The following is a 26,811-nucleotide window of genomic DNA, read 5'->3' as shown; positions in this document are numbered from 1 at the left end:
AAAGCTTATTTTTTTTAAATTAATTTAACTTTAAAATTAACACATACAATTGTATAATACATATGTAGTATCAGGTGATATTTTTGTGTATGTGTATATTTTAATGCTCAAATAAGAATAAACATGTCTATCTCTTTAAAAATTTACCATTTCATTTTAGGAAAAAACATTTAAATACTTCCTACTAGCTCCTTTGAAATATACAATACGTTACAATCTGTAGCCATCTTATCATGCGACGTAAGACCAGAAATTATAATCCCTAACTGCAAACTCGCTATTTTTTAAATAAACTATCATGTTTTCCTTCCCCTTACACTCTCTAGCTTTCTGTAATCACTATTCTACTCCTAATTTATATGAGATCCCACATACAAGGAAGATCTCATGTTACTAGTCTACTTGAATCAGGTTTATGTCATTGATCATATTGACCTCCAATTTCATCCATATTTGTGAAAATGGAAAGATTTTAACTATTTCTCTTAGCTGAATAATATTCCATTGTGTGTACTTACAACAATTCTTTATTAACTCATCAGTTGATGAACACTTAAGATTTTTTTCAATTTCTAGGCTACTATGAATTGGAGTGCAGAAATCTTTAGTACACCAAATTCACTTGGATATATACACAAAAATTTGACTTTTGCTTTATAGGGTAATTCCATGTTTTATTTTTTGAGGAAACTCCACACTATTTTGCATAATTGCTATAATAGTTTCCATTTCCTCCAGAGTTGTAGGAGAAATCCTTTTTCTTCACATGTTCTCAGACACGTTTATCTTTTGTCATTTTGATAATAGTTGTTCTAATTGGAGTGAGGTAATATCTTATTGTGATGGTGAGTGCTTCCTCATGTAGCTGTTGGCCATTTGTATGTGTTCTGTACAAAATATCTATTTAGGTCTGTTGCCCATATTTTAATTGGATTTTTTATTACTACTGAGTTGTTGAGTTTTTACATATTTTAGATATAATCCCTTATCAGATATATACTTTGCAGTTTTTTTTCCATTTCTGTAGGCTGTGTCTTCACTTTTTTTTTCCTTCGTCATACAGAAGCTTTTCTGCTTGATATAATCCTATTTTCTATTTTTGCTTTTGTTTACTGTGCTTTTTGGATCTTATCCTAAAAATATGTGTAAATTCCAATGTCCAAAAGTATTTCTTCTATACATTCATCTTATAATTTGAGAGTTACAAGTCTTACATTTATTTCTTTAATTAATTTTAGTAGATTACTTACCACATGTGGTGAGAGATAGGCATTGAGTTTCATTATTCTTTCTGTGGATATCCAGTTTTCTCAGCACCATTTATTGAAGAGCACTCTTTCTCCAAAGTATTTTTTAGCACATTTGTCAAAGATCAGTGGCTTATAGATGCATGGATGCCTTCTAGATGCTGTTATTTTCCATTGTTATGTCTCTGTTTTTATGCCTTTGATTTACTTTATCTTTTAATAGATTTGGGGTCTGGTAGAATAGTGCCTCTTGCTTCATTATGTTTCTCAGAAACGTTTGTCAATATTGTGTATTTTAGGTTCTGTACAAAGCATAAAAGTTTTTTTTTCAGTCATTGGCATCAAACACCAGGCCACATGCATGAGAGAGGCAAACACTCTACCATTGAACTATATCTCCAAACCTTTAGGAATTTTTAATTTGTTTTTTAGTTGGTAGATTTTTTTTATGTGCAGTGCTAAGAATCGAAACTTACACATGCCAAGTATATGTGATACCCCTGAGCCTCAGCCCCAGCCTTCAGGATTTTTTTTTAAGTTCTGTGACGAATGGCATTGACATTTTGTTAGGGATAACATCAAATTTGTGGATCATTTTAAGTAGTATGGTCATTTTACCAATGTTGATTCTCTTTAGGGGTTATAATTATTATTTAGTAAGGTCATTGAAGTTATTAATAACCTGAGACATATATTAGAAATAAACTTTAGAAAATTACATGAATTTACTCATATATTTACATTTTTACTAACCCAGAAATGGATTCAAGGGATGTGATAGTCAGCTTTTCATTTCTGTGACAAAACTACTTGCTACAAATTAGAAGAAAGTTCGGATGAGGAAAAGTTTATCTTGGCTCGTGGCTTCAGAGGTTTTACTCCATGGTTGGTGTCTATATTGTCTGGGCCTGAGGAAAGGCAAACCATAATGGCAGAAGGGCATGGAAGAAGAAAACTGTTCATCTCTTGGCATCAGGGAAGCAGGGAGAGGGAAAAGAAAAAGTCATAAAGAAAATAAATCTATTCTGAGCATGCATTTACTGACATATGTCCTTCATCTAGGTCCTACCTCCAGTTAGTCCATTCAGCTATCAATGAATTAATTCAGTGATGAATTTAAGTACCTCATGATTCAATCATTCCCCAATAACCCATCTCTAAACAAAGCTACATTAGGAATACATGAAACTTTGAAGGACATTTTTGATCCAAATCACTACATTCTGCCTCTTGCCTCAAAAGTCTCATGCCTGATATCTCCTGAGACACAAGGCGAATTCTTGAGCAAGAGCCCCTGTAAGTGTTGAAAACAACTTATATGCTTCCAACATACAATAACACAGAATAAACACTCTTATTCCACAAAAGAGGAATAGGAGTATACAGAGAAGAAATGGGAACACGGTAAGACTGAAATCCAGCAGAGCAATCATTAGGTCTTGTAACTCCATGTCTGGCATTTGAGGCTCACAATGATGAGATGCAGGCTTCAAAGGGCTTGGGCAGCCCTACTTTTCTAACCTTATTATTACAAGCCACATGGATGTTCTTGGGCATCGTCTGCTTGCATCTTTATTCAGCCGACATTCCATTTGTTTGTCATTTCTAACTTATTGGGGTCTCCATTGCAGTTTAAGATTCATTTTCACAGGTCCACACATCACCTTATCAGAGACTGCACATACAGATTCTGACCCTGCTACACTTTGCCCAGATCCCAGGCTTTCTTTTGAAATATTGATGGAAACCTCCATATCCCCCTAATTCTAACATTTTTTCATTGCTGCAAAACCAACACCACGTGGCTGATGTCATGTATACATTATTTTCTTTCTTTTGAGATGCTTTAAATATAGTACATGTGGTATTAAATGGTAGCCATATTTGAACAATCTAATTACTTTGTAGCTTAAAATGTACATTGGCTACAAAATCTTTCCTTAAATATTAATACTAGCTAATTGCCGTGGCCCACACCTTTAATCCCAGTGGCTTGAGAGGCTGAGGCTGGAGGATCACAAGTTCAAGCTAGCCTCAGCAATTTAGCAAGACCCTACACAACTTAGCCAGAGACCGTGTCTTAAAAAAAAATATATAATATATATATATATATATATATATATATATATATATATATATATACACACACACACATATATGTATATTTGGAAAAGGAATTGGTCATCAAGTGATTCCAAAAATAATAAGCTTCTAAATACAAATCACCATGAACCAATTATTATTCAATAACCACAAACAACTTTTAGAAGAGTTGTGAAAATCAGTCTTACTGTAGACATTTGACTGATTTCACAAATGTTAACATTTTAGAATGAGTCTTTGCATTATCTTTCTATTTTAACACAAAATTCACATGTGCTTCATTTTTTTTTCTGAAACATTAAGTAGTACAATGCACACCTACTCTTACATGATCCCAGGACCATTTTCTAAATAAAGGACCCAAACCAGTATCACAAATTAAGTAGTCACATCCCTTAATCTCCTTCAATTTGGAAGCTACATCAGTATGTATTTATTTTATGATCTTAATAATTTGAAGATTACAGGCTCTTTATTTACATAATATTCTTAACTTTAAATTTCTGAGTATTCATATTTGATAAGTTTGAAGTGACTTATTTTTGGTGAAAATACCACAAAGATAGTTTTGTGTCCTCCTCTGCAACCTATCGGAGACATATGGCATTCATTTACTTCACTGATGATACTACCTCCAATTATTTCATTAACATAGTGACTGCTAGGCTTCGTTACTATAAAGTTACCTTGTCCATCTTGTTATTTCATGAGTATTGTGTGGAAAAATATGTTGAGATGAGGTGAGATTCTGGTTTTGGACTAAATTCTGCCATTAGTCTTATTATCAAGCATCCTTTATAATCCTTCCCATAAGCAATTATTACTGTGGTGGATGGAAAATGGAAATTTATAAAATTATACCATTCCTTTTACATTTCTTATTTGGTATTGTAAGCTGAATAATGCTTCAGACTTTCTTGAAATATTCAAATCCTGATCCCTGGGATATGTAATTATACATAGCCTCAGCTGACCAAAAGGTTTTACATATGTAATTAAATTAAGAATCTTGAAACTGGGTGCAGTGGCACACACCTGTAATCCCAGTGGCTTGTCAAGCTGAGGTACAAGGATCAAGAATTCAAAGCTAGCCTCAACAACAGAAAGGCACTAAGCAATTTAATGAGACTCTGTCTCTAAATAACATACAAATAAATGGCTGGGGATGTAGCTCAGTGGTTGAGTGTCCCTGAGTTCCATCCCTGGTATGCCAATCATCATCATCATCATCATCATCATCATCATCATCACCATCATCTGGAGATTGAAATACTATCTTGCATTTTCTGGTTAGGCTGGTAAAATCACTGGGGTACATATTAAGGAAAGCAAGAGTTTAGAAAAGAGAGACAATATTATGTTGCTGACTTTAAAATTAGAGGCAGAGGCCACAAGACAGAACAAGGCATCTTTTGGAAGCTGAAAATCAGGATCCTCTCCGGCTAGTGGAAGGAGGAATGCAGAATAGTAACTTAATTTAGTCTTCTGATCTTTAGAAATATGAGTTAATTTATTTTTATATTTTAAAGATTAAATTTGTGGTAATTTGTTTTAGCAGCAGTCAAAAACTAGTTTAATTGGCATTTTATTGGAAGAAATATTTTTTTATTTTTTTCTCTCTGTAGGTATTTATTTGTAGAATTGCATTGTGTGTTATCTATCATCTATTTGTCTGTACTCGTATTTTAATATGGATTTATGAGTTTGTATGTTATTATATCATTATTTTGATGCTGAAGTAGGCACTGATTGTCTAGTGAGAACGCCTTCCAACTGGCTCATATCTCCTTCTGATATGAATAGCAATTGGCTATAAGTCTGGGATTTATTTGATTGTAAATATTTGAAATATGAAGCCTTTTCAGTTTATCTGAATCTTTGGCAGGGACGGGGGTTACATTTGAAGTTCAAGCTAATTAACAATGATGAGAATTTTATTTTCCCCTGCCTACTCTCCTGAACTAATCCCAAACAAAGAAGTTTGGGAATGCCAGGGGAAAATCTTTGTTTGAATACTTTTTGAAGATTATGCTTACCAGGGCCTCAGAATACCATGTTTACATATAAACTTTGACTACTGATGTGTAAGTCCTTGTTGAGAGCCAGCCATGGGCTGTGTGTGTGAGCTATGAGCATTTGAGCACATGAAAGAATTGGACTGATGTTGCTGCCTGATTGGGCTGTGTGATGCATGTGTGCCTTTTCTCTCGCTCTTCCTATGATCCCACACAGCACCTGAGATGGGTGTGACTCTCTAAGATGTCAAATTGCTGACCAAGACACCACCAAGCAAGACTCCACCTCCGAAACCTGACCCCTTGTTCTCTTGTAATATTACCCCTTTGCTTTATTTGGATGGAATGTTCTATGGAACAGCTTTCCTCAATAAATATCAGGGTTGGGGCACACTTGCTCTCTCTTGCCTGCCTCTCTTGCCTCCCTTTTGGGAGGTGAGGCTAAGGGCCCATCACTGCACCCCCAAAATGATATTTTTTTGTGTTTGTGTTTTTTTAGTTGCCAGGCCAATTCACATGGAGTGAACCTGATTCAGTCCTATGTCATGACAAATTCTGAAGGGCCATGCTTCTTAGAGTTCCCTGAAGTGCATATTTAAGAAAAGACGTTCCTGATAGTAAGCCTTGTATTCCTGGCTGGGGCCTAGGAGGCCAGTCTATTTTGATCAAGAGAACCCTGGTACATTTCTTGTTTTTGAGGGCTTTAATATAAAGATGTTTGGGAAGCACCATTCAGTCCCTGCCCCTAACACCCACTGATGGTATCTCCCAGTTATTATGCTGATATAGGTTCCAAGCCAAATGTACCTAGTGTTCTTTGTTGTCAGGTATAGAATAGGAAGGTCCTGGTCACCTGATGTAGCTCTGGTACTTTGGAGGATTCCCCTACTGTTGTAAAGTTTCACTTGAATGATACTAGATCAAAAATCCATATGAAAGAGAGAGATCTGCAAAATGTTTCTATAAATATACATGTGGTCATTACTTTATGCTTTGTAAGCCAAGAAGTAAAATTAGGGTAACATAATAAACATACTTATATTACAAGTGTAAAAATAAATTTCCACAATTACTTTACTGGCTAAACAAAATCACTAATAATTTTAAATGCTAGGAATAATGCAAAGCAAAGGGACTATCATTTACTGCTAATGAGGCTGCAGATACTACAAACACTTTGAATGACTGATTAGTGACTTCATACAAAGCTTAGAATAGACTTTTATACGATCCAAAAATCATCTTGCAAAGAATTTACCCCAGCCAATTGAAACTTACATCCATACAAAAATCTATATGCAAATGTTCCTAGTAGCTTCATTCACAATCACTCAAAACTAGAAACAGCACATGTCCTTCAATAGGAGAAAGATAAAACTAGGTTATATCCACACAGGGAATACATGAGTAATAACATGGGGCCCTAAATGAATTTTACTAAATGAATGGAGCCTTACTTAAAAGCTGTGAGTCCATTGGTGAAATAGCTGGAAAAGGCAAAACTGTAGGAAAAGTAAAACACACCTGCAGTTGCCAGACATTGATTGAAGGAAATTGGTTGATGACAAAAAAGATTTATAGGGAAACTTAGCTATGCCTTTGTTAAAATCCACAAAAACACCCATCAAACACCCACAAAAAATGAATTTTATTGAAAGGAAACAAACAGAAATATAAATGAGAATATGTAAATTCTAGTGTTGAAGGCATAGGGTGACAAGTTAATCTAATTCTTTATTTACAAAAATCTTGACATGACTATACTGAAAGAAGTGGTACATAAATAAGTACTTACCTAAGTAATTTTACAAAATGGTGTTTTGACTGAAAAATTTATGTCTATAGGAGGAAAAAAAACTACTGGACATAAACACTGTACTTTATACAGTATATGTGTTTTTTATTATGCTACAATTAATTCTGAAATTATTTTCCCATTTACTAGTACTATACAAAAAAGTTGAAGATGATGCATAGTACATAGTTTTTCACTACTAGTGAGAACAGTTACAAATAAGTAAGAAAGGAAGACTAGAGTGAGACATGAATTACTGTGTTAGAGTCAGAGATACTAGTATGACCTCAGGTTCACACATATACACACAGAAACACAGAGATGGATACAAATAGAAACAATTAGAGATACCTGAGTATTCAGGGTTTGTATGTTGAAATAGACTGTGGCAAATATCAACCAGTCCAATTTGAAACAAAACAAAACAAAACACTGAACTATTGCTTTTTTTTTAGAGAAAGAGAGAGAGAGACAGAGAGAGAGAGAGAGAGAGAGAGAGAGAGAGAGAGAGAGAGAGAGAGAATTTTTTTAATATTTATTTTTTAGTTTTCGGCGGACACAACATCTTTGTTTGTATGTGGTGCTGAGGATCGAACCCAGACCACACGCATGCCAGGCGAGCACGCTACCACTTGAGCCGCATCCCCAACCCCAAGAACTATTGCTTTTTAATACCAGTGAAAATAACCAAGATCCTTTAAAAAAGTCTGAGGGAAGGACTATACAAAATTAGCTTCTAGTAGTAATACCACATGTTATAGAAATGAAGGAGATTAAAAAAGAGAGAGAGAGAACAAAAAGATGAAAAAATTTCCAAGGGATCAAGTAGCCAATCTGAAAAAGCTTCAAAGGATAAAACTGGACCAATTTGAGTAATGAAAAAAATAACACACATTGAAATATATCCTACATTATAAGATAAATGTCCCTTAGTTTATATATATATATATATATATATATATATATATATATATATATATATATATATATATGAATGAATGATTGGATCAATAAAAAATGAATGGAAAGAGTGCAATCTTCCTTACAGATAAATAAATACTCCCATCTGGGAGATGGAATACAAATTTTCTTCTGCCTTAAGTGCAGGCCAGGCAAAGTGACTGTCTTTGAAGGGTTAGAATATGGAAAGATAAAATTGTAAACTTAAGTTTGTATAATTGAAACTCTATCTTCACTAAATGGTTAATGTTCAATATCATTGGTAATGCCATGTAGGAATGGAAAAGGCATTTCTCCCCCCAAACTCATAACCCCAGTCTAAACAGGACAAAATGACACACAAACTACAACTGAAGTATATTCTAGAAATCATCACCATCACTCATCAAAAAGCTCAAGGGATTCTGAGAAGACTGTAAGGCAAGACAACTAAACACAACATGGCATCCTGGATTTGATCCTGGGGAAGAAAATACACAACATTAAATTAAAACGTAGATAAATCCAAATAAGTCATGAATTCAAGTCAAATTTTATCTAACTACATCTACCAATAGTTTGGAAAGTGTATAGAGTAATAAATGTTCTATAACACTGCCCCTGCCAACCATATGCACTATACACAGAAACACTTCAGAGGGGATGTGGGAGAATATAATGCTGTCTCTGAGTTTATTTCTGTCATTTGCAAAACATGTTAGCAATGGGGAATGAAACAGGAAAAATGCTCACCATCAGGCACAACCAAATAGAAAATAGAAAAGAAAATATGGTTTGGGTCAATGGGTACTTTAGTTTCTTGATTAGATTAACGTAATCCATGCCATATTAAGATCAATACTTGCAATGAACTGTACTGGATTTTATTTATGAGATCATGAGACCACTAAAAGCTAAAGTCTTCTATTCTGCCTTTCAGGTTAACAGCAGCAAAGTCTAATGTGACCACTTAAAACAATCCTATAAAATGATAGCCAGGAGGATGGTGGATAAGAGATGATAATATTGTAAGTTTAATATTTCACTTAATGTAAAACCAGGTGGATAGGATAAGGACATGGAGGGAAGCATATCTTTTCACTATTGAATAGAATGCAAACTATTATAGCCATTATGAGAAATATGGTGGACTTTACTCAAAAAATTAAAAATAATTTTACCATGAAATTTAGCAATCCTACTCCTGCATATATATCCTACTTCCATCATAAAATAACAAGGTTCAAGTGATACTTGCACGTTCATGTTCATTATAGCCTTATTCCTTATAGCCATGACATTGGTAAAAAGCCCTTGTCTGCCAACAAATGAATGAATAAAGAAAGAAAATGCAACTGTATATATAACACATATAAATTATACACATATAATATATTGATATAGATATATAATACATGGTACAAGCATGGTAATTTATGAAGCAGGAATTTGAAGCTTCCAAGAGACAATCGTTCCTCTACACAAAGGGGATCTCATCCTAGTTTCTGGTGACCAAATTGGTGGGTACAGGACTCACAATCTGTCCTTTTGATGTTCTCTGGGGGTGACCAGACCCTGGAATGAACTTTGCAATGAACTATATTGGATTTCTCAAGGTCTCAGGCAGATGCTGACAACCTTGGGGATCCCTGCCATCTAGGCATGCCCCCTGTCCCATTCAATGGCCCACAGTTTGTTGTTGGAAGTCTGGACACCCATGCCCTGTGGTAACACTATCTCCAACTTACTCCTTGTTTCTCCTGTCAACTTCCCAGTGATGTTTTCTCCTCTGTTCCCCTTGCCATTTCAGCAGTTGACTAGACAGAATTGGGCCATGTGATCAGCCTAAACAGACTGATAAATGAAACAGTCTGAGCTAACCATAAAATTCTAAGCCAGAAAAAGCTCTTAATAACAGTTGCCTATAACTGGGTACAAGAAATCCAAGACATGGCCAAAAAGTGACCTGTGGTCTTTAAGTAACCAATAAAACTCTGTTATCAGTTTTATTTATTTATTTATTTATTTATTTATTTTTAAATTGCAGATGGGAACAATACCTTTATTTTATTTATTTATTTTAATATGGTGCTGAGGATCGAACCCAGTGCCTCACACATGCTAGGAAAGTGCTCTACCACTGAGACACAACCCCAGCCCCTGTTATTATTTTTATTATAGAAAAATTTCATAGATTATGACAATCACCATTACCAACATTGCCTCAGAGTATATACTATTTACTACATCCCAAGAAATATCCAGAACACTTTACCTAATTCACTCATCCTCAAAATGACCCTCTGAGGCAAGCTGTATTACTATACCCTTTTTAATAAGAAGAAACAGAAATTCAGAGAGGTTAAGGCCTAAAGAAATGTAGCTGGGATGTCCTGACACTTGCAATAACGTGGCAAAACTCAAAGACATTATACTGAATGAAATAAGCCATGTAGAAAATGACAAATATTGCATGTTCACTTTTATATATGAATCTAAAAATTTGAACTCATAAAGGCACAGACAACTAGACTGCTGGGTCTGGAGATTCAGAGGGAAATTAAAACTGGGTAGAGGTTGGATAAAGACACAAAGTTTCAGAAAGGAGGACAATTGAGCTGTATTATAAAACATGGTGACTATAAGTATTGCTACTGTATTATTTACCAGATAATACCTAAAAGTGTAGATTTCACCTCACAAAAATATTATAATTGTGTGGGGTGATAGACATGTTAATTTTTCTCAATTATACTTATAAAAATCTGAAAGAAAAAAAAGTGTGGTAAAGATGGAAATTGTATAGGGTGATAAACATGTTAATTGAAAAGAAAAAATAATTTCCTAATATGCATATATAAAACTGCATTTTAGCCATAAATACACACATTTTTTTCTCAATTATACTTATAAAAATCTGAAAGAAAAAAAAGTATGGTAAAGATGGAAATGTAGCACAAGTTGTGCAAAATCATAAGCTTTTCACAGTGAAATATGGCCCAAAATACTAACGTACATTTTTATGCTTTAAAAAGTTTGTATTCATGTGCTATTTCGCAGTATATAGACTAAAAGTTCTGTTATATACATGATTCTTACTTAGTGTTAAAGACACATAAAGAGTTCAAAGTGAGCACAATTAGTATAATTGCAAGCCACACAGGAAATTCAGGGGAAGTCTAGTGTGTAGTTTTATTTTATAATGAAGCAAATTATTTAAATTAGCCTTTACAAAGCCCTCAAAGACTATAGCTGACAATTGACTCATAGATAAAATTCTTATATTTCCAAATGTTACTTTATATTTTTCCTTGTAGTTTCTTGTACTACAATTGATATAACTGACAATTAATAGGGTGAATATAGTTCTCATATTTCATATAGAAATGTTTAAAAATTATGTAAACAATAAATCATTCTTTTCATAAAAATATATTCCTTAATTTGGAAAATATAATTGATGTTCAATATATATTAATAAAAATATATTAGATCAAGCTTAAAACTGAAGATAACAACCCCCACACAACGGTATTTATCACAATTTTTCCAATACATTTTCAGGTAATTATTTTTAAAATTCCATTGACTTCCAAGTAATTTTTGAACTCTATGTCTTGAACTACCACAAATATTCTTCATGGATTTCTAGGTAGCCCAGGTGCTTCAAACATATACTTCACCAAATTATATGCAAACAACTATGATGACTAATATTCAGCAAACCACTGATCAGAATTTTCAAGTTATACCCATTTTCTATACTTATATTGTAGAAACTATACTATATAGTATATAGTATAGAAAATATATGTAATTATATTTATTACTGCCATGCCAGGAAAAGAAAAGAAATATAAGGCAATTACTTATGGTACATAAATCACTGTTGTGCTACAATTAGTGAACTTATAACACATAAATGATATGGAAGAACATGTTCCAAATTCCCCTCAATACTTATTGTTCATCAAAGAACAACATTGTTGGAGAAAAGTATTGCAGGTGTTCCATTAGTCTCTAAATAAACCAAGATAGGAGACAAAATTATCCTGCCTAGAAAAACATAAATTAAAAGACAGATTCTGCACATTTAAGAATTGATAGTACCATCTTCAGATGGGAGTTATAAACTGAGTTTGATGTATTATTACACTGTTAATGTCACAAGTACATAGGTCATTCTCTTCCCATTAGTCTTCTAACGGCCTCTCTTATGTCTTTGTTTCTTTAGGTATAGATGAGAGGGTTGAGGCTAGGTGTGACAGCAGTATAAAACAGGGAAATAAACTTCCCTTGATCTTGAGAATGTTCTGTTGGTGGTTGAAGATAAATGCAGAGAACTGGAATGAAAAAGAGGGAAACAACCAGAAGATGGGCTCCACACGTCCCAAAGACTTTCTGATGTCCAGTAGTTGACTGCATCCTCAGTGCAGCCTGAGCAATGGCACCATAGGATGTTAGAATGAGGACAAGAGGTGTGAGAACAAAAATAGAGCTTGTGACCATGAGAGTCAGCTCATTAGCATGAGTATCAACACAGGACAATTTCAGGAGTGCTGGAACTTCACAGAAGAAGTAATCCACTTGGTGATGTCCACACAGGGGTACCCAGCAGGTAATGAGGGAATGGAGTGCTGAGTTAATAAAGCCACTTACCCAGGAAGCCACAGCTAAGGATTGGTAGAGTCGAGGGTGCATGAGGACAGCATAATGCAGGGGTTTACACACAGCTGCGTAATGGTCATAGGACATCACCACCAGCAGGACACACTCTGTGGTTCCCAGAGCAAAAGCAAAGTAGAGTTGAATCATACAAGCAGCATATGAAATGGTCTTCTCTGAGTCCCAGAGGTTAACCAGCAATTGGGGGCTGGAGCTGGTGGTGTAGCAGAGATCCAGAAAAGAGAGGTTTGAGAGGAAGAAGTACATGGGAGTGTGGAAACGGGAATCCAGGTATGACAGTATGATGATGAACAAATTACCTATCAGTGTCATCAAATAGAACATAGAGATTTCAACAAAAAGAGCTGTTTCCAGGTTAGGCCAATGAGAAAAGCCCAGTAGAATGAAGTATCCTTCAGAAGTTCCATTGATTTTTTCCATTGTTGTCTTCTATTACCTGAGGAAATAAAATCAAATTATCTCAAAGAATATAAGAAAATGATCCAAGAATCATAGGGACATGGAAAAAATAAAGAAAAAAAAAACAGTTTTTAAAAGCCTGCCACTGTTGAATACTATGATAAGTAGGGCATTAAGTGAAATTATCTCAGTAATTGAACAATAATAGAATCTTGAAGTTCATATTTGATATCAATGTAATAGTAAAATATATTGGTGAAAACTTAAGTACTGCCTATACCAGTATATTACTTAATAAATATAAAAAGGAATGATGACTTTAGGAAGACAAAAATGGATACCAAATTGGTAGATGATAATTTGACAAGGAACAGGTTTATTACATAGTCTAAAATATCTGTTCACCATTTACTTGGTAATACAAAGTGAAAGATTGTAATTATATATTTTTTAGTTGCAGAACCTGGTGGACATCCCCATAACCAGGTGATGAGTGTCAGCATCAACAATGTTGAGAAAAAACAACATTATGGGGATACTGATGTGATGCTCTCAACAGGACACAATACTGCTTCAGTCATATTTCTGCCAAGAATGCAAAGTCTAATTCTAATAATGAACAAACTTGACCCAACTCAAAAGAATGCAAAGTCAAATTCTAATAATGAACAAACTTGACCCAACTCAAAAGAATGCAAAGTCTAATTCTAATAATGAACAAACTTGACCCATCTTAAAAGAAACAAAACACTCTACCTGTACTCCTCAAAAATGTCAAAGTCAATAATATCAGTGACAATTGAGAAACTGGTTTATGATAAAGGAGACCAAAGGGGCACAATAGCCTAATTTGTGATTCTACAAAAAAAAAAAAAAAAAAAAAAACTACTAAAAATTATTGAGACCATTGGAAAAATGTAAATATAGACTACTGATTAGATAAAATTATCTCCCCATTAAATCAGCTGATTTTTAAGTGTACATATTTTACATACAATGCTATTCTTTAAAAATTAACACAAAAAGACACTATATTGGTGGAACATAGCCTCTCCAATTCATCTCACGTGCTCCAAAAAAAATAAAAATGATGGATAGATAGATTGACAGATAGCTGGAGACACAGACCAATAGATACATAGGTAGATGATAGAAAACTGGATGAAAAAACAAAGATTTTCAGGGAAACAGTTTACTAAGGCACAAACTAGGTAAATGCTACATGGTGGTATATTGTACCACTTTTTCTAATTGCTCTTTAAGTTTGAAATTTTACTACAAGAACATACAACATAATTTCATTTACCACATCCAGATACTTGTCTTTTTGTAGAAAAAAAAGTAACACCAACAATTTAAGTTAAAATTCATTCTCAGGTGAATTTTAATTGGTATGTAAATAGTAATTAAAGAAATAGCTAATTTAGCTGAGAAAGAAAACTTCCATGAAGCAATATTTGTTACCAAACAGAACTTTTGTTACTAAATGAGTGATTTCAGTTTTCTTTTCAGCATTTTTAGGTTAATATCATTTATGTGACAATAAAAACCATAATAATTACAATCCTGTTAATCATACATATGGTTGAAAATACAGGAGGAAAAATTCTTAATTTTGTAATGATATTAAATTATTTATATAGGATACAAGATATTTAGATTCAATTAGATGTGCTTATAGAAAGAACTTTATCATTTTATTTGTGCATTTGGACTCAAAGATACTTTCTAACTGTAAAATAAAACACAAATAGAGATAACAAAAAGAGACACATCTTGCAATAATTTAAGATTATTAATATATGAACAAGATAGAAATCTTGATAAATGAATATTCAAATGATCTGTAAAGATTGGATGAGTCTAAATTTGGAAAGAAAAATTTGTAGAGAAAAGAACAAAATTCACTGCCAGCACAGACAAAGAAAAGGTATGGAGAGGAACCTGGTGATAATACTTAAAGTTGGAAGAGGGCATCACGGGGATGAGAAATTGAAACCCCTGGTCTTGAGGTCATTACATGATATCTTTTTCTCTAGGATAATAAATGTTATGGTATTTAAATTCTAAGCACACGCTCTAATTACTACATATTTAGAAATTTTCAGTTTAGAGCAGAACTGTGAATATCTAATGAAAACATAAAACAGATTAGGTCATTTAATATATTGTAGGTAATGAAACTTACTTTTGGTTTTAAAAATAACACATATATTTGTGAATCTTATGTAATATCTTTTCTCCTGCAGTTTTTCAATCTGCATCTTAAATATTAATATTCCCTTTTGTTATATAGTTATTTTAGCAATGTATACCCCACCATTTGAGTTTCCTATTTTCCTCTGAATACATGGTCTCCTCCCAATTTGTCATATCCTTTTCTCCTTTCCTTTCTTGGCCAATGCATTCTTTCATGATTCCTCATAAGCCATGACAGAAAAAGAAAAAGGTTACCTCAGAGCCACCTGTGGTTTCCTCTTTTTGTTGTTTCTTAGTTTGTTATGTTCTATAAATGCACCTCTAATACTAAAAAGAAAATGTTGGGAGTAGCTAAATAAGTGGGTTTCAGCAAGAAAATTTGAAGCATTCAATTTGGCTCCAGTCTTTAAGACTGCTCAGATTTAGTAATTCCTAATGATATTGGTCATGAACAGAATAATTCACCAGTTGTTACACTAGCCTAGAATAATAGCTTCAACTCAGAAACTGTCCAGTTTAATCAGTGACTACACTTAAAAAAAACTTTCTTAAAAGTTACAACTGAATTAAAAAATAGCAATAATCAAAGAGTAAATCACAAGTATTTCTTCACCATAGACCACTGCCATTTGAGGGATAATGGTAATTTTCTAAAAGAGTGTTAAAATTTCTTTAGAATGGGAAATAATACATATAAAAAGTTTGGGCCTAAATGTTGTAGTTATTTTCTCATAGAGACGTAATTTTCTTTGTCTTTTACAGGGCTTCCATGACTTAGTTCATTAACTAAAACAAAGTGGCAGTTGTGAAATAACTTTATACAGTGCATGAACTTTCTTGACTATTTGTAAACAAGAACATAAAGATGGGGAACTTGAGATGGGGAAAATTTCATTTTTTCAGATACAAAAACGTGAAAGTAGAAATCTTATGTTTTAACTTTCTTATTAGTGGAAGGAAGAGAAATAAAGATCTGCTCCAATATTGTTCTTATTGGCTGTGGATGACTTCTCCACTGTAGGTTTAAAAGTTAGCAATGTGGAGGGAAAGGGGTTGCTTTTCCTATCTCTTTTTTTTCCAGACAAAACCTTTTGATCTTGATTATATTACTTCTTTCATATTCTTACCTAGTACTCAAATGGTACTGAAACAACTTCTTTCAATTCTATCATCCCATGTCTGTCCACGTTCCCGTATGTCATCTTCCTTATGTATACTTCATGTGTAGAAGACTTGAGTTTGTTGATTTTCTTGAAATCCCCAACATAAATTCTTTCCTACACCATAGATTATAATCTACAAAAATCAAGTCAGTAAAGCAAAGTCTTAAAGTTACTCAGCTTTACTAACTGTGATTATCATTGCTACAGAAGAGAAAATCCTGTGTTTACTTGAAGTATTTGAAGTCAGAAGGAAAAACTTAGAGCCATCAGTGTATAGGGGATTGATTCTTAGAACCTTTGGGCCTTTGTGGAAACAGAAGAAGAATGTGAATTAATTTCCTTGACTGGGCCATAGGGATGGCAAATCCCAAGTGTCAATTAATGCTTTTTGAGACTTGTCTTGATTATCATACTTTCACAGGAATTTGACTACCATGATACCACATCATTGTAGGAAAATTACAATGAATTTGTAGTCTGACCTTCACTGAGAAAAATGCTGAGCAGTGTCTTCTAAGAAGAAAAGGGGATTTCTAGAGTTACCTTAAATTTCTTCTGCAAATTCTCATCCTGCTAATGGCTAAAATTGGAGGGATAAATTGTCAACTATCACATTTGAAGATGGAAGAAGGCATGAAATAGTAAAAAATAAAGAATGAGAGAGAGATCCAAGATAGCAGAATAGAGGTCATGTTCCTGGCTCCTCTGTGGCATGAAAACAAGAAATCAGATAGGCAGATCCTCTGCAATGTGGGTGAACAAATAAAATCGGGGAGGGACACATTACTGGAACATCCATTACTGGATGTAATGGATCCAGGAACACATTACTGGACATCCAAAGCAGACCGGAGACACAGGACATTGGACATAATAAAATGAGAAAAAATCCCCAGAGGCACAGCTGCCACAGACTGTCCAGAAGCTCCAGCCAGAGTTGTCCCTCCATAAGCATAGTAGAGGGATAAGGGAATTAAAAGAACCTGCATTTTGGGGAGGCCCAAGGTGTGTCTGGGTATGGAGCATTTAGAGACCAAGGACATTGTCAAGCAAACTCAAAAGATGCACTGTGCAAAATCCACGCCTGGGGAAAGAAGCCTCCATCTCTCTAGGAGCAGAGGACAAAGAATGGAACCATTTTGCGGCTGCAGTGCAGGGGCTGGTGACTAAGGAAGCTTATTCTTGGCAAACCCAAGTTTGACCAGAAATGCAGGCCCAGTAAATATACACTGCACATTATAGGGTGTGCTTAAGTGACCAGAAGAAATCAAACATGGAGAGAGTTTTACATATGAGACAACAAGACCTCTATTCTGCTATCTTGGATCTCTCTCTCTCATTCTTTATTTTTTACTATTTCATGCCTTCTTCCATCTTCAAATATGTTGCAGAAACTCACCTAGCTCTATTCCTTCCTCTCAAATCTGATTATTTGCAGGACCAGCTGGGAGAGATGCATCTGGCTGGGAACTCAGAAGGGCAGGGGCTGAAGAAATTGATTGGAGACTAAACCTGGGACCAGGAAACATGGAGTCTGCAGGTGATGTAAGCAACTAAGAATTGGTTAGTCCAATACATGAGTGGAACCCAGGGGAGATCCCTGGATTAAAGACTTCCAGCATGGACCAGCAACTACTGGGCATTGGAGGTGAGCTGATTTAAAATCTCCAGACCAATTAGCATTCAACAAAGAGTCCAGAACCTTCCTAAGCCTAAATCCTGCCTCCAGGAACTCCATCGACAGGATTACATCTCTCACTTCAGCAATGCTAAGAGTGGAGAATCACTACAGAAGACTCCACCTAAAACTGCTGAGAAGAGAAGCTGAGAATATTTTGAACTCTAATGGAAAGAATTTTTAAAACTTTTCATGAAGATTTTTATTCTTTTCTTTTTCTGTTTATTTCGTTTTCATTATTTAATTGTGACCTTAATTGTACATGGACATTTATGCAGTTTCCTATTTTTTTTCTTCTCACCTCTAGCATTATTAAAGCCAGTTATTTTACATAAATTAGATTTTTATAAACTAGGATATTTGATTAGTATATTTTAATTCCATTTTGTATTCTTTTGTTTTTTTTATTTTTTTTAAATTTTGCTTTATATATATAGTTTACTCCTACTTGTTTCCCTTAATTTTCTTTTCTTCTGCTAACAGCCAATATCTATTTTTCTCTCTTTTACTCTTCCATTAATCTTCTGTCTTCTCTCCTCCTACCTTATAATCATCACATCTTATATCATTTCTGTTCTCTCTGTCCATCATCTGAAAATGTAAACCTTTTTGCAAACTTGCTGTTCTTTTTATAGGCAGTAACTTATCATAGCATTTCTGTTTATTGTGATAATTAACATTGTAGACATTGTGGTAGAAACTATTTGATTTAATGCTATAAATTGTGTGCATTCATTGTTGTTGTTATTATTTGTCTCTCCCTAAACAGTGAGATACTAGAAACCTTCAAGGAAACTTCAAGTTCACAGTGTAGAAACTACTGACTCAGGACCATACTTTTAGATGAGTAGACATGAAAAAAAAATAAAAATAAAAGGAACAAATCACACCAAGCAAACCAAGGTACTCCAATAACAGAGTTCATTAACACCACAATGGAAGAAATATCATAGAAGGAGTTTAGAATGTACATGGTTAAACTGACCTATGAAATAAAGGATAATGTAAGAGGGCCAATATAGGTAGCAAATCTCCATCACTTCAATAAAAAGAGATTCTGAAACAAACAAACAAATAGAAATCCTTGAAATGAAGGAAATGACAAACCAAATAAAAAATTGAATAGAAAGCATCACCAATATGCTAGACCACTTTGAAGACAGAACCTCAGGCAATGAAGGCAAAATATATAGTCTTGAAAATAGAGTGGACCATGAGGAAAAGCTGTTAAAAAACCATGGACAGAACTTCCAAGAAGTATGGGATAACATGAAAAGACCAAATTTAAGATTTATAGGGATAGATGAAGGTGTGGAGATACAAACTAAAGGAATGCACCATCTTTTCAATAAAATAATATCAGAAAATTTTGCAAATCTAAAGAATGAAATGGAAACTCAAATACAAGAGAATTATAGGACACCAAATGTGCAAAATTACAACAGATACACATCAAGACACATTATAATGAAAATACCTAACATAGAGAATAAGAATAGAATTTAAGAGCTGTGAGAGAAAATATCAGATTACTTATAGGGGGAAAACAATTTGAATCTCAGGTGATTTCTCAACCCAGATCCAGTTTTGAAGCTGGGTGGTCCTGGAAAACATACCAAGCTCTAAAAGAAAATGGATGGCAACCAATAATCCTATATCCAGTAAAATTAAGCTTCAGCTTTGAAGATGAAATAAAAATTTTTCATGATAAACAAAAATCAGAAGAATTTGCAACTAGAAAGCCTGCACTTCAGAATATTCTCAACAAACTTTCCATGAAGATTAAATGAAAAAAAGTGAAAATCAACAAAGGGAGGAATTACACTAAAGGAACAGTTAATCAAAGAAGAAACTAATTCCAATTTATAAACTAGAAATAAACTCAAATGACTGGTAACACAAATCATATCAAAATAATAACCCTAAACACTAATAACTTAAACTCATCAATCAAAAGACATAGACAGGCAGAATGGATTAAAAAATAAGACCCAACAATATGCTGTTTCCAAAAGACTCACCTTTTAGGCCAAGATGTCCAGAGACTAAAGGTTAAAGAATGGGAAAAAATATATCACTCACATGAATTGTTCTATCTTCATATCACGTAAAGTGATATTCAAGCCAAAGTTAATCAGAAGGGACCAAGAAGTAACCTTTCATATTGCTTAAAGAAATTATACTTCAGCAAGACATGACAATCATAAATATTTATGCCCCAAACAATGAAGCATCTGCCTACATGAAACAAACCCTCCTCAATTTCAAGAATCAAATAGACCACAACATAATAATACTGGGTAGCTTTAATACAACTCTCTCACTACTGGATAGATCTTCTGAACAAAAACTAAACATAGAAGCTATAGAACTAAATACTACAATCAATAATTTAGACTTAACAGATTTATATAGAATATTTTATCCATCAATGACATAATACACTTTTTGCTCAATAGCATATGGATCCTTCTCTAATATGTACCATGCTATGTCAGCTATCACATATGTTGGCATACAACTGTAATATTGCCTTAATTTATTTTAACATCTGTAGGGTTATTTTGATAGCTCCTTTTCCATTGATATTAATTTATGTGTTTTTTCTTCCTACTACTTAATTTGAAAATAAGTCGATTATTATTCTAGCTTCTTTCTGATACAAGTACTTTAAGTTATAAATGTTAATCTGAGTACTGTTTCATCTCAGAAATCCTAATATTTTAAGCTTTTATTATCATTTAGATGAAAGCACTTTTTATTTATTCTTCTTGTGTTTTCTTCCTTGACTTCAGAGACATTTATAACTGTGCCATTTAATTTTGAAATAGTTGATGTGGGGGTGGCATTTTATATATCTTAAGGTGATTGATTTCTAGTGCAATAAATCATGCAGAAACCACAGTCTGCATGATTTTTAATTTTTTAAAAAATTTAAAGAAAAAATAAATGACTGAAATAACTGTCTCCCAAATTGTCAAGTGAATTGTAACTTCAATAGAAAACACGTGGAATGTGGCCTTTGAATTGTCTGTATAAATGCCCCTTGTTCCTTCTGATGGCCAGAATCACAGCATTTGGGACAGGAGACCCCCGTGTTTCTCTTTTGCTAGAAAATCAATAAACTTTCTTTTTTCCTTTTTCCTCAAAACTGTGTCCTTGTTATTGGATTGGCATCAGGAACAAGTATTGAGCTTGCGGCAGCATATCTTCTATTATGCCATATGCCTCTGTGCCTCTGTTCATTTTTCTCCAGTCTTTTTTTCCCTCTTCATACTGTACAATTTCTATTTATCAATCTTCAAGTTCATGAATTCTTTCTTGTCACCTCAGCTCTGTTTTTGAGATACTTAATTTTCTTTTGACTCAGTTTTAGTATTTTCAGCTCTTGCATTTCTACTTGGTTCTTTGTACAGATTACATCTCTTTGCTGATATTTTCTATTTAGACTTTTTATTTAATGTAAGAGTTTTGCTTTGTTGCCCAGGCTGGGCTCAAACTCATAATCCTCCAGTCTCAGCCTTCTGAGTACCTGGGATTGCAGGCACTCATTACTGCATTATTTAATATAATTCTGTCCATCTATGCTCTAGTCACTCAAAGATTTTATTTATATTATTTTAAGTGGTTTCTCTCATTATAGAACTTTATAAAAAGATACACTAAATACATACACGCTTCTGTGTTTGGTTTCTTGCACCCTGTACTACATTGTCTGCATTCATCCATGTTGCTTTGTGAATCAATCGTTCATTCATTTCTCTTACTCCTGAGAACTGTTATGCTGGTTAAGTATGCACAAATTGTTTACTTGTATTCTGTTGATGAATAATTGATTCTGTGATCTTAAAGTATGCCTCCTTCAATTTTCTGGCATTACTCCAAGGACAAGATAGAGCCTGCTTCTCTTCCTTTCAAGTGTGCATTGCACCTAATGACTCACTTTTAACAAACAAAATGTGGCAGAAATGATGGTGTGTGACATCTAAGCCTAGGTCATAAGTACCATTGTGACTTGTACCTGTCCTCTCTCTTGGATCTTCAGTCAGGGGAAACTATTGAAGCAGTTGCTACAGAGGTGCATTGCGGGGGTGGGGGTGTGTGGAAACTAAGGTTCTCCAAAGGAAATAAGCAACAAGTGACCGGGACATATGTAAGATGAACATTTAGTCTCATCCAAATCATGTGTGGAGGGCAATTGGCTGACATCTTGACTATAGACTCCAGAGAAACCTAAGCTGGAATCACTAACTGTTCAGCTGCTTCTGAGTCTCACAGAAAACAGGAGGTCATCTCCCAAGAAACCCACAGAAATTGGGAGTCAGTATGTGTTGTTTAAAGCCATTAAGTTTTGGGGGGAATTTTTTTATGCAGCAATAGATGGATGGTTAGATGATTTACTGCTTTTACTGTTACAAGTAAATCTGCTATGAATTTTCATGTACAAGTCTTTTGTGATCATATATTCTCGTTTCCTTTTGGTAAGTACCTATGAGTAGACTTTGTGTGTGTCACATGGTAGCCATTTTTGTGAGTGAGAAGTGATATCTCATTTTTAATTTTACTTTAATAAAATTTGTAAATCTCAGGTATACAACATGATATATATGATATACATAATTATATACATATGGTATATTATGTATGTAATATATAATATATGATCACTATATATTATTATATATAATATACAGACAATTATATAAACAAGCTGTGAATCGATCATATATATAATTATATATGATCATATATATATATGATCATATATATATATATATATATATATATATATATATATATATGATTACTATGGAAAACAATATATCTGCTTATCTAATAGGAACAACGTCTTCACTGAAGCATCCTGTTAAGCATCATATAGCCAACACGATGATTTCCTTATCATTCTGGGCTTCTTGGTAGAGAAGAGAGGAAATATTATAATTAAAATATAGTAATATGCTGTTAAACCATGGGAAGATGTTTGGAAAAATTAATCATTAGATATTTTCATCATTATGTGAACATAATAGAGTTTATTTTTACAAAGTAAGATGACTACCACATATCTAGCAGATAAAATCTGTGGGATCACTATTATATAGGTGGTTCATTGTTGACCCCAAAATCATTATGCAGCATATAACTGTGGCAAGCTTTCCCCCTAATATTCCTCTTTTATTATAATCTAATGAAAACTTCTATTGGTGATTATAGTATGACAGTAACTGTTTTCATCAGATTGACAGGATGCCAATTCTATCATTTTTTTTTTTTGGTACTGGGGATTGAACTCAGGGGACTCAACTCCTGAGCCACATCCCCAGCCCTATTCTGTATTTTATTTAAAGAACCTAGGGTGTCACTGCGTTGCTTAGAGCCTCTCTGTTGCTGAGGCTGGCTTTGAATTAGCAATCTTCCTGCCCTCAGCCTCCTAAGCCCCTAGGATTACTGGTGTGCATCACCTTGCCCAGCTTCTATATTGGTTTTAATGAAAACAATTGCATGTATTTGTATGAGGTGATGTATTTGGTTGAGTTTTAGTTCCTCTTTCCTGTGGCTATTACTTGAAGGATAAAAGCAGAAAAAGAAGGCAGAAGAGGATCAACAAAAGAAGGAGAGTAGAGACAAATGATCTTGAAGAGGAAGGAAAGAAGACATATAATGAATTGAGTGTTCATGTTTCCTCAAAATTTATAAGTTGAGCCTAGGTGTGCTGGTGCATGCTTTAATGCCAGCAATTTGAGAGGCTGAGGCAGGAGAATTGCAAGTTCAAAGCTGGCCTGAGCAATTTAGCAAGGCCTAAGGCAACGTAGTAAGACCCTGTCTCAAAATAGAAAAAGAGCTGGGGATGTAGCTCAGTGGTAGAGCAGCATAGATTCAATCTTCAGTATCAAAATTAAAAAGAATATCAATGGAACAAAAGTGGACCAGGTGACTGCAGCAGTGTTGTGGGATACCCTTTGCTGAGGAAATAATTCTGGAATGGAGCCAGGTCTCATGAAATTCTATATCTCAAATGTACAGGGCAGGATGCCTCAAGCTCCATTACAACCTGGAAAGCACTAGGAAATGTCTCAGGACAGCCTCCCAGGGGAGTTAGGAAGAGAGTGAGAGATGGTCTTGAGGCAAGTCCTAGCAATCTGCACATCTTCTCATACTCTGTGGGAATTAAAAGCATCCTTCTAAGTCTCAGATTAGCTGTGGCTCAAGCATTTGCTTGCATGGCCCACGTAAATATGTATAAGGATCTAGAATGCCATGATGAACTGTTTCTCCTACAGTGATGTGATAAATGCAGAGAGATGACAGAGTGAAAAACGGGCATGACACATTTAGGGAATCTGTAGAAGGGAAGGCAGTAGAGAGAGGATGGAGAAGAGAGGAAATATTAAACACTGATGGTAAAGATCACTGAATTTAAGATGTTTTATGCAGATATTTGTCTTCTCTTCATTGGACCTCTGTCTCTCTCTCACATACCACATGGTTATGCTTAGCCTCTACACTGGCTCAGGCAAGTGGATTGGGGAACTTAACATTCTTATAAATCATGAAGAAGGTCTCTTGACTTAGAAATGTACTTTAAGCAGCTCACCCTCAGCTCTCCCTGGAATCACCTTCTTTCCGCAGCAACCTCCTGAATGCCCTCTTTACCTCCTTGTTCCTCAGGGTGTATATGAGTGGGTTAAGTGAAGGAGTACCCACTGCATAGAAGAGGCCAAAGAACTTGCCTCTCTTTTGGGCATATGGATTTTTGGGCTGGAGGTAGACAGCAATGACTGAGCTGTAGAAGATAGTGACAACCATAAGATGGGAGGAGCAGGTCCCTAAAGCTCTTTTCCATGCGTGGGCAGAGTTAATCCTCAGCACTGCCTGGGCAATGGCACTGTAAGAGACAAGGATGAGGCTGAGAGGAACCACCACAAAGATGACACTGGACACAGCTAACTGGATTTCATTGTAGGTGGTGTCTCCACAGGATAGTCTAATCAGAGAAGGAACTTCACACAAAAAGTCATCTATCTGCCGGTGGGGACAGAAGGGCAGGTGAAGAGTGGGTGGTGTCTGGACTACGGATTGGGCCAGACCCATAATCCAGGCCACAGCTGCCAGTTGCCTGCATAGTCGGGGGTGGATGATGGTGGCATAGTGAAGGGGCTGGCAGACAGCCACATAGCGGTCAAAGGCCATCACTGTCAGAAGGATGCACTCGGTTGTTCCCAGGGACAGAAAGATAAAGAGCTGGATGAAGCAGCCCAGGAAGCTGATGGTCTTCTTGGGGCCCCAGAGGTTGACCAGCATCTGGGGGACAAAACTTGTGGTAAAAAAAAGGTCCAAGAAGGAGAGGTTGGAGAGGAAGAAGTACATTGGAGAGTGGAGCCTGTGGTCCAGCACCGACAGCAGGATGATGAGTGTGTTGCCCACCAAGGTGAGGAGGTAGGAAGTTAAGACAACCACAAAGAGAATCCTTTCCAGCCCTGGGTGTTCAGAGAAGCCCAGAAGGAGGAATCCCAATGGGAAGCTTTGGTTGACCATGGCCTATTCCTATTCAGAATTAGAAGGATAAGATTATCAGATGAATGTGCTCTAACCTGTTTTGTAAAAAGTCAACTCAAATACCTGTCATGTCATATTAAGTGGACATTTCTCCCCTCCTGCTCTCCCAGGCTTCCATTCCCAGGCACATCACCATCCAGCATCTCTGTTCCCTTGTTCTTCCTGGTCAAACCTTATCTTGTTGGAGGACAGAAAGCAGCAATATGGTAGCAATGGTTGGAACCTTGGAACCCTGTCCTGTTGTCTCTGACTTACTGGCTAAATTCAAAGGCAACTGATATACAACATGTGCTAATTAATTACTCTTCATTAATTCTGGAAAAACTTATTAGGTATCTATTTTCTTCTGAATACTGTGGTTATTCTGTGCATCCAGAAATAATTAGTGAAAATTTGTTTGTTTGTTTGTGTATGATCCTGGGGGTGAAACTCAGGGCCACAGGCATGCTGGCTAAATGCTCTACAACTGAAGAGCATCCATACCCCAAATAAATCTTGTTAGAATTTCACTATTATATGTACGTATGCAGCGTTGTTTTCTACTCTGAGGCATAAGTATCCTAGGATCATTTTATTTTCAGGGATGACAAACATTTAATTGATATTCAAAATACATTTATATATAGACAAATTTCCCTTGAGTTGGAGATTGCTATTAATGTATTTTATACTTTTCTTCAAAAGAGTAATGTTGAGACAAATTCAAATCCATGTTAAGAGGCTCTGATGAAGACACAGTCTGGGAGCTAAAGGATAGTGCTTCAGACTGAATCCAATTCTTCCTGAAGAATTTTCATTCTGAAATCAATATTCCCTTCATCATCATTTTGTCCTCAGCCTGAGCTCAAGATAGTTTGCATGGGAGAAAAAAACAATTCTTTTCCCATTTAGGACTCCAGCTTGATGTAAACTGAAATGCTTGTGGAACAGATTTAACAACAGAATTTTATTTATTTATTTATTTTTGGTACTAGAGATTTAACCCAGGGACACTTCATCACTGAACTAAATCCTGAGCCCTTTTATT

General features: G+C 34.9%; 2 protein-coding genes across 2 annotated transcripts; both read right to left on the bottom strand.

Annotated features, from left to right (window-relative positions):
- Nucleotides 1-12,329: 12,329 nt before the first annotated feature.
- Nucleotides 12,330-13,109, bottom strand: LOC124102982 (olfactory receptor 2J3-like). The gene has a single exon (XM_046459448.1). It carries the CDS (start codon nucleotides 13,107-13,109, stop codon nucleotides 12,330-12,332), a length of 780 nt encoding a protein of 259 aa, XP_046315404.1.
- Nucleotides 13,110-24,824: 11,715 nt separating this feature from the next.
- LOC124103407 (olfactory receptor 2H1) lies at nucleotides 24,825-25,763 on the bottom strand. Its single transcript, XM_046459994.1, has one exon. It carries the CDS (start codon nucleotides 25,761-25,763, stop codon nucleotides 24,825-24,827), a length of 939 nt encoding a protein of 312 aa, XP_046315950.1.
- Nucleotides 25,764-26,811: the final 1,048 nt, after the last annotated feature.

Source organism: Marmota monax, unplaced genomic scaffold (assembly GCF_021218885.2).
Source record: "Marmota monax isolate L192 unplaced genomic scaffold, Marmota_monax_Labrador192_F-V1.1 WCK01_AAM20220418_F8-fsc00280, whole genome shotgun sequence".
Lineage (NCBI taxonomy): Eukaryota > Metazoa > Chordata > Mammalia > Rodentia > Sciuridae > Marmota > Marmota monax.
This window is presented reverse-complemented; position numbering and strand designations above follow the sequence as displayed.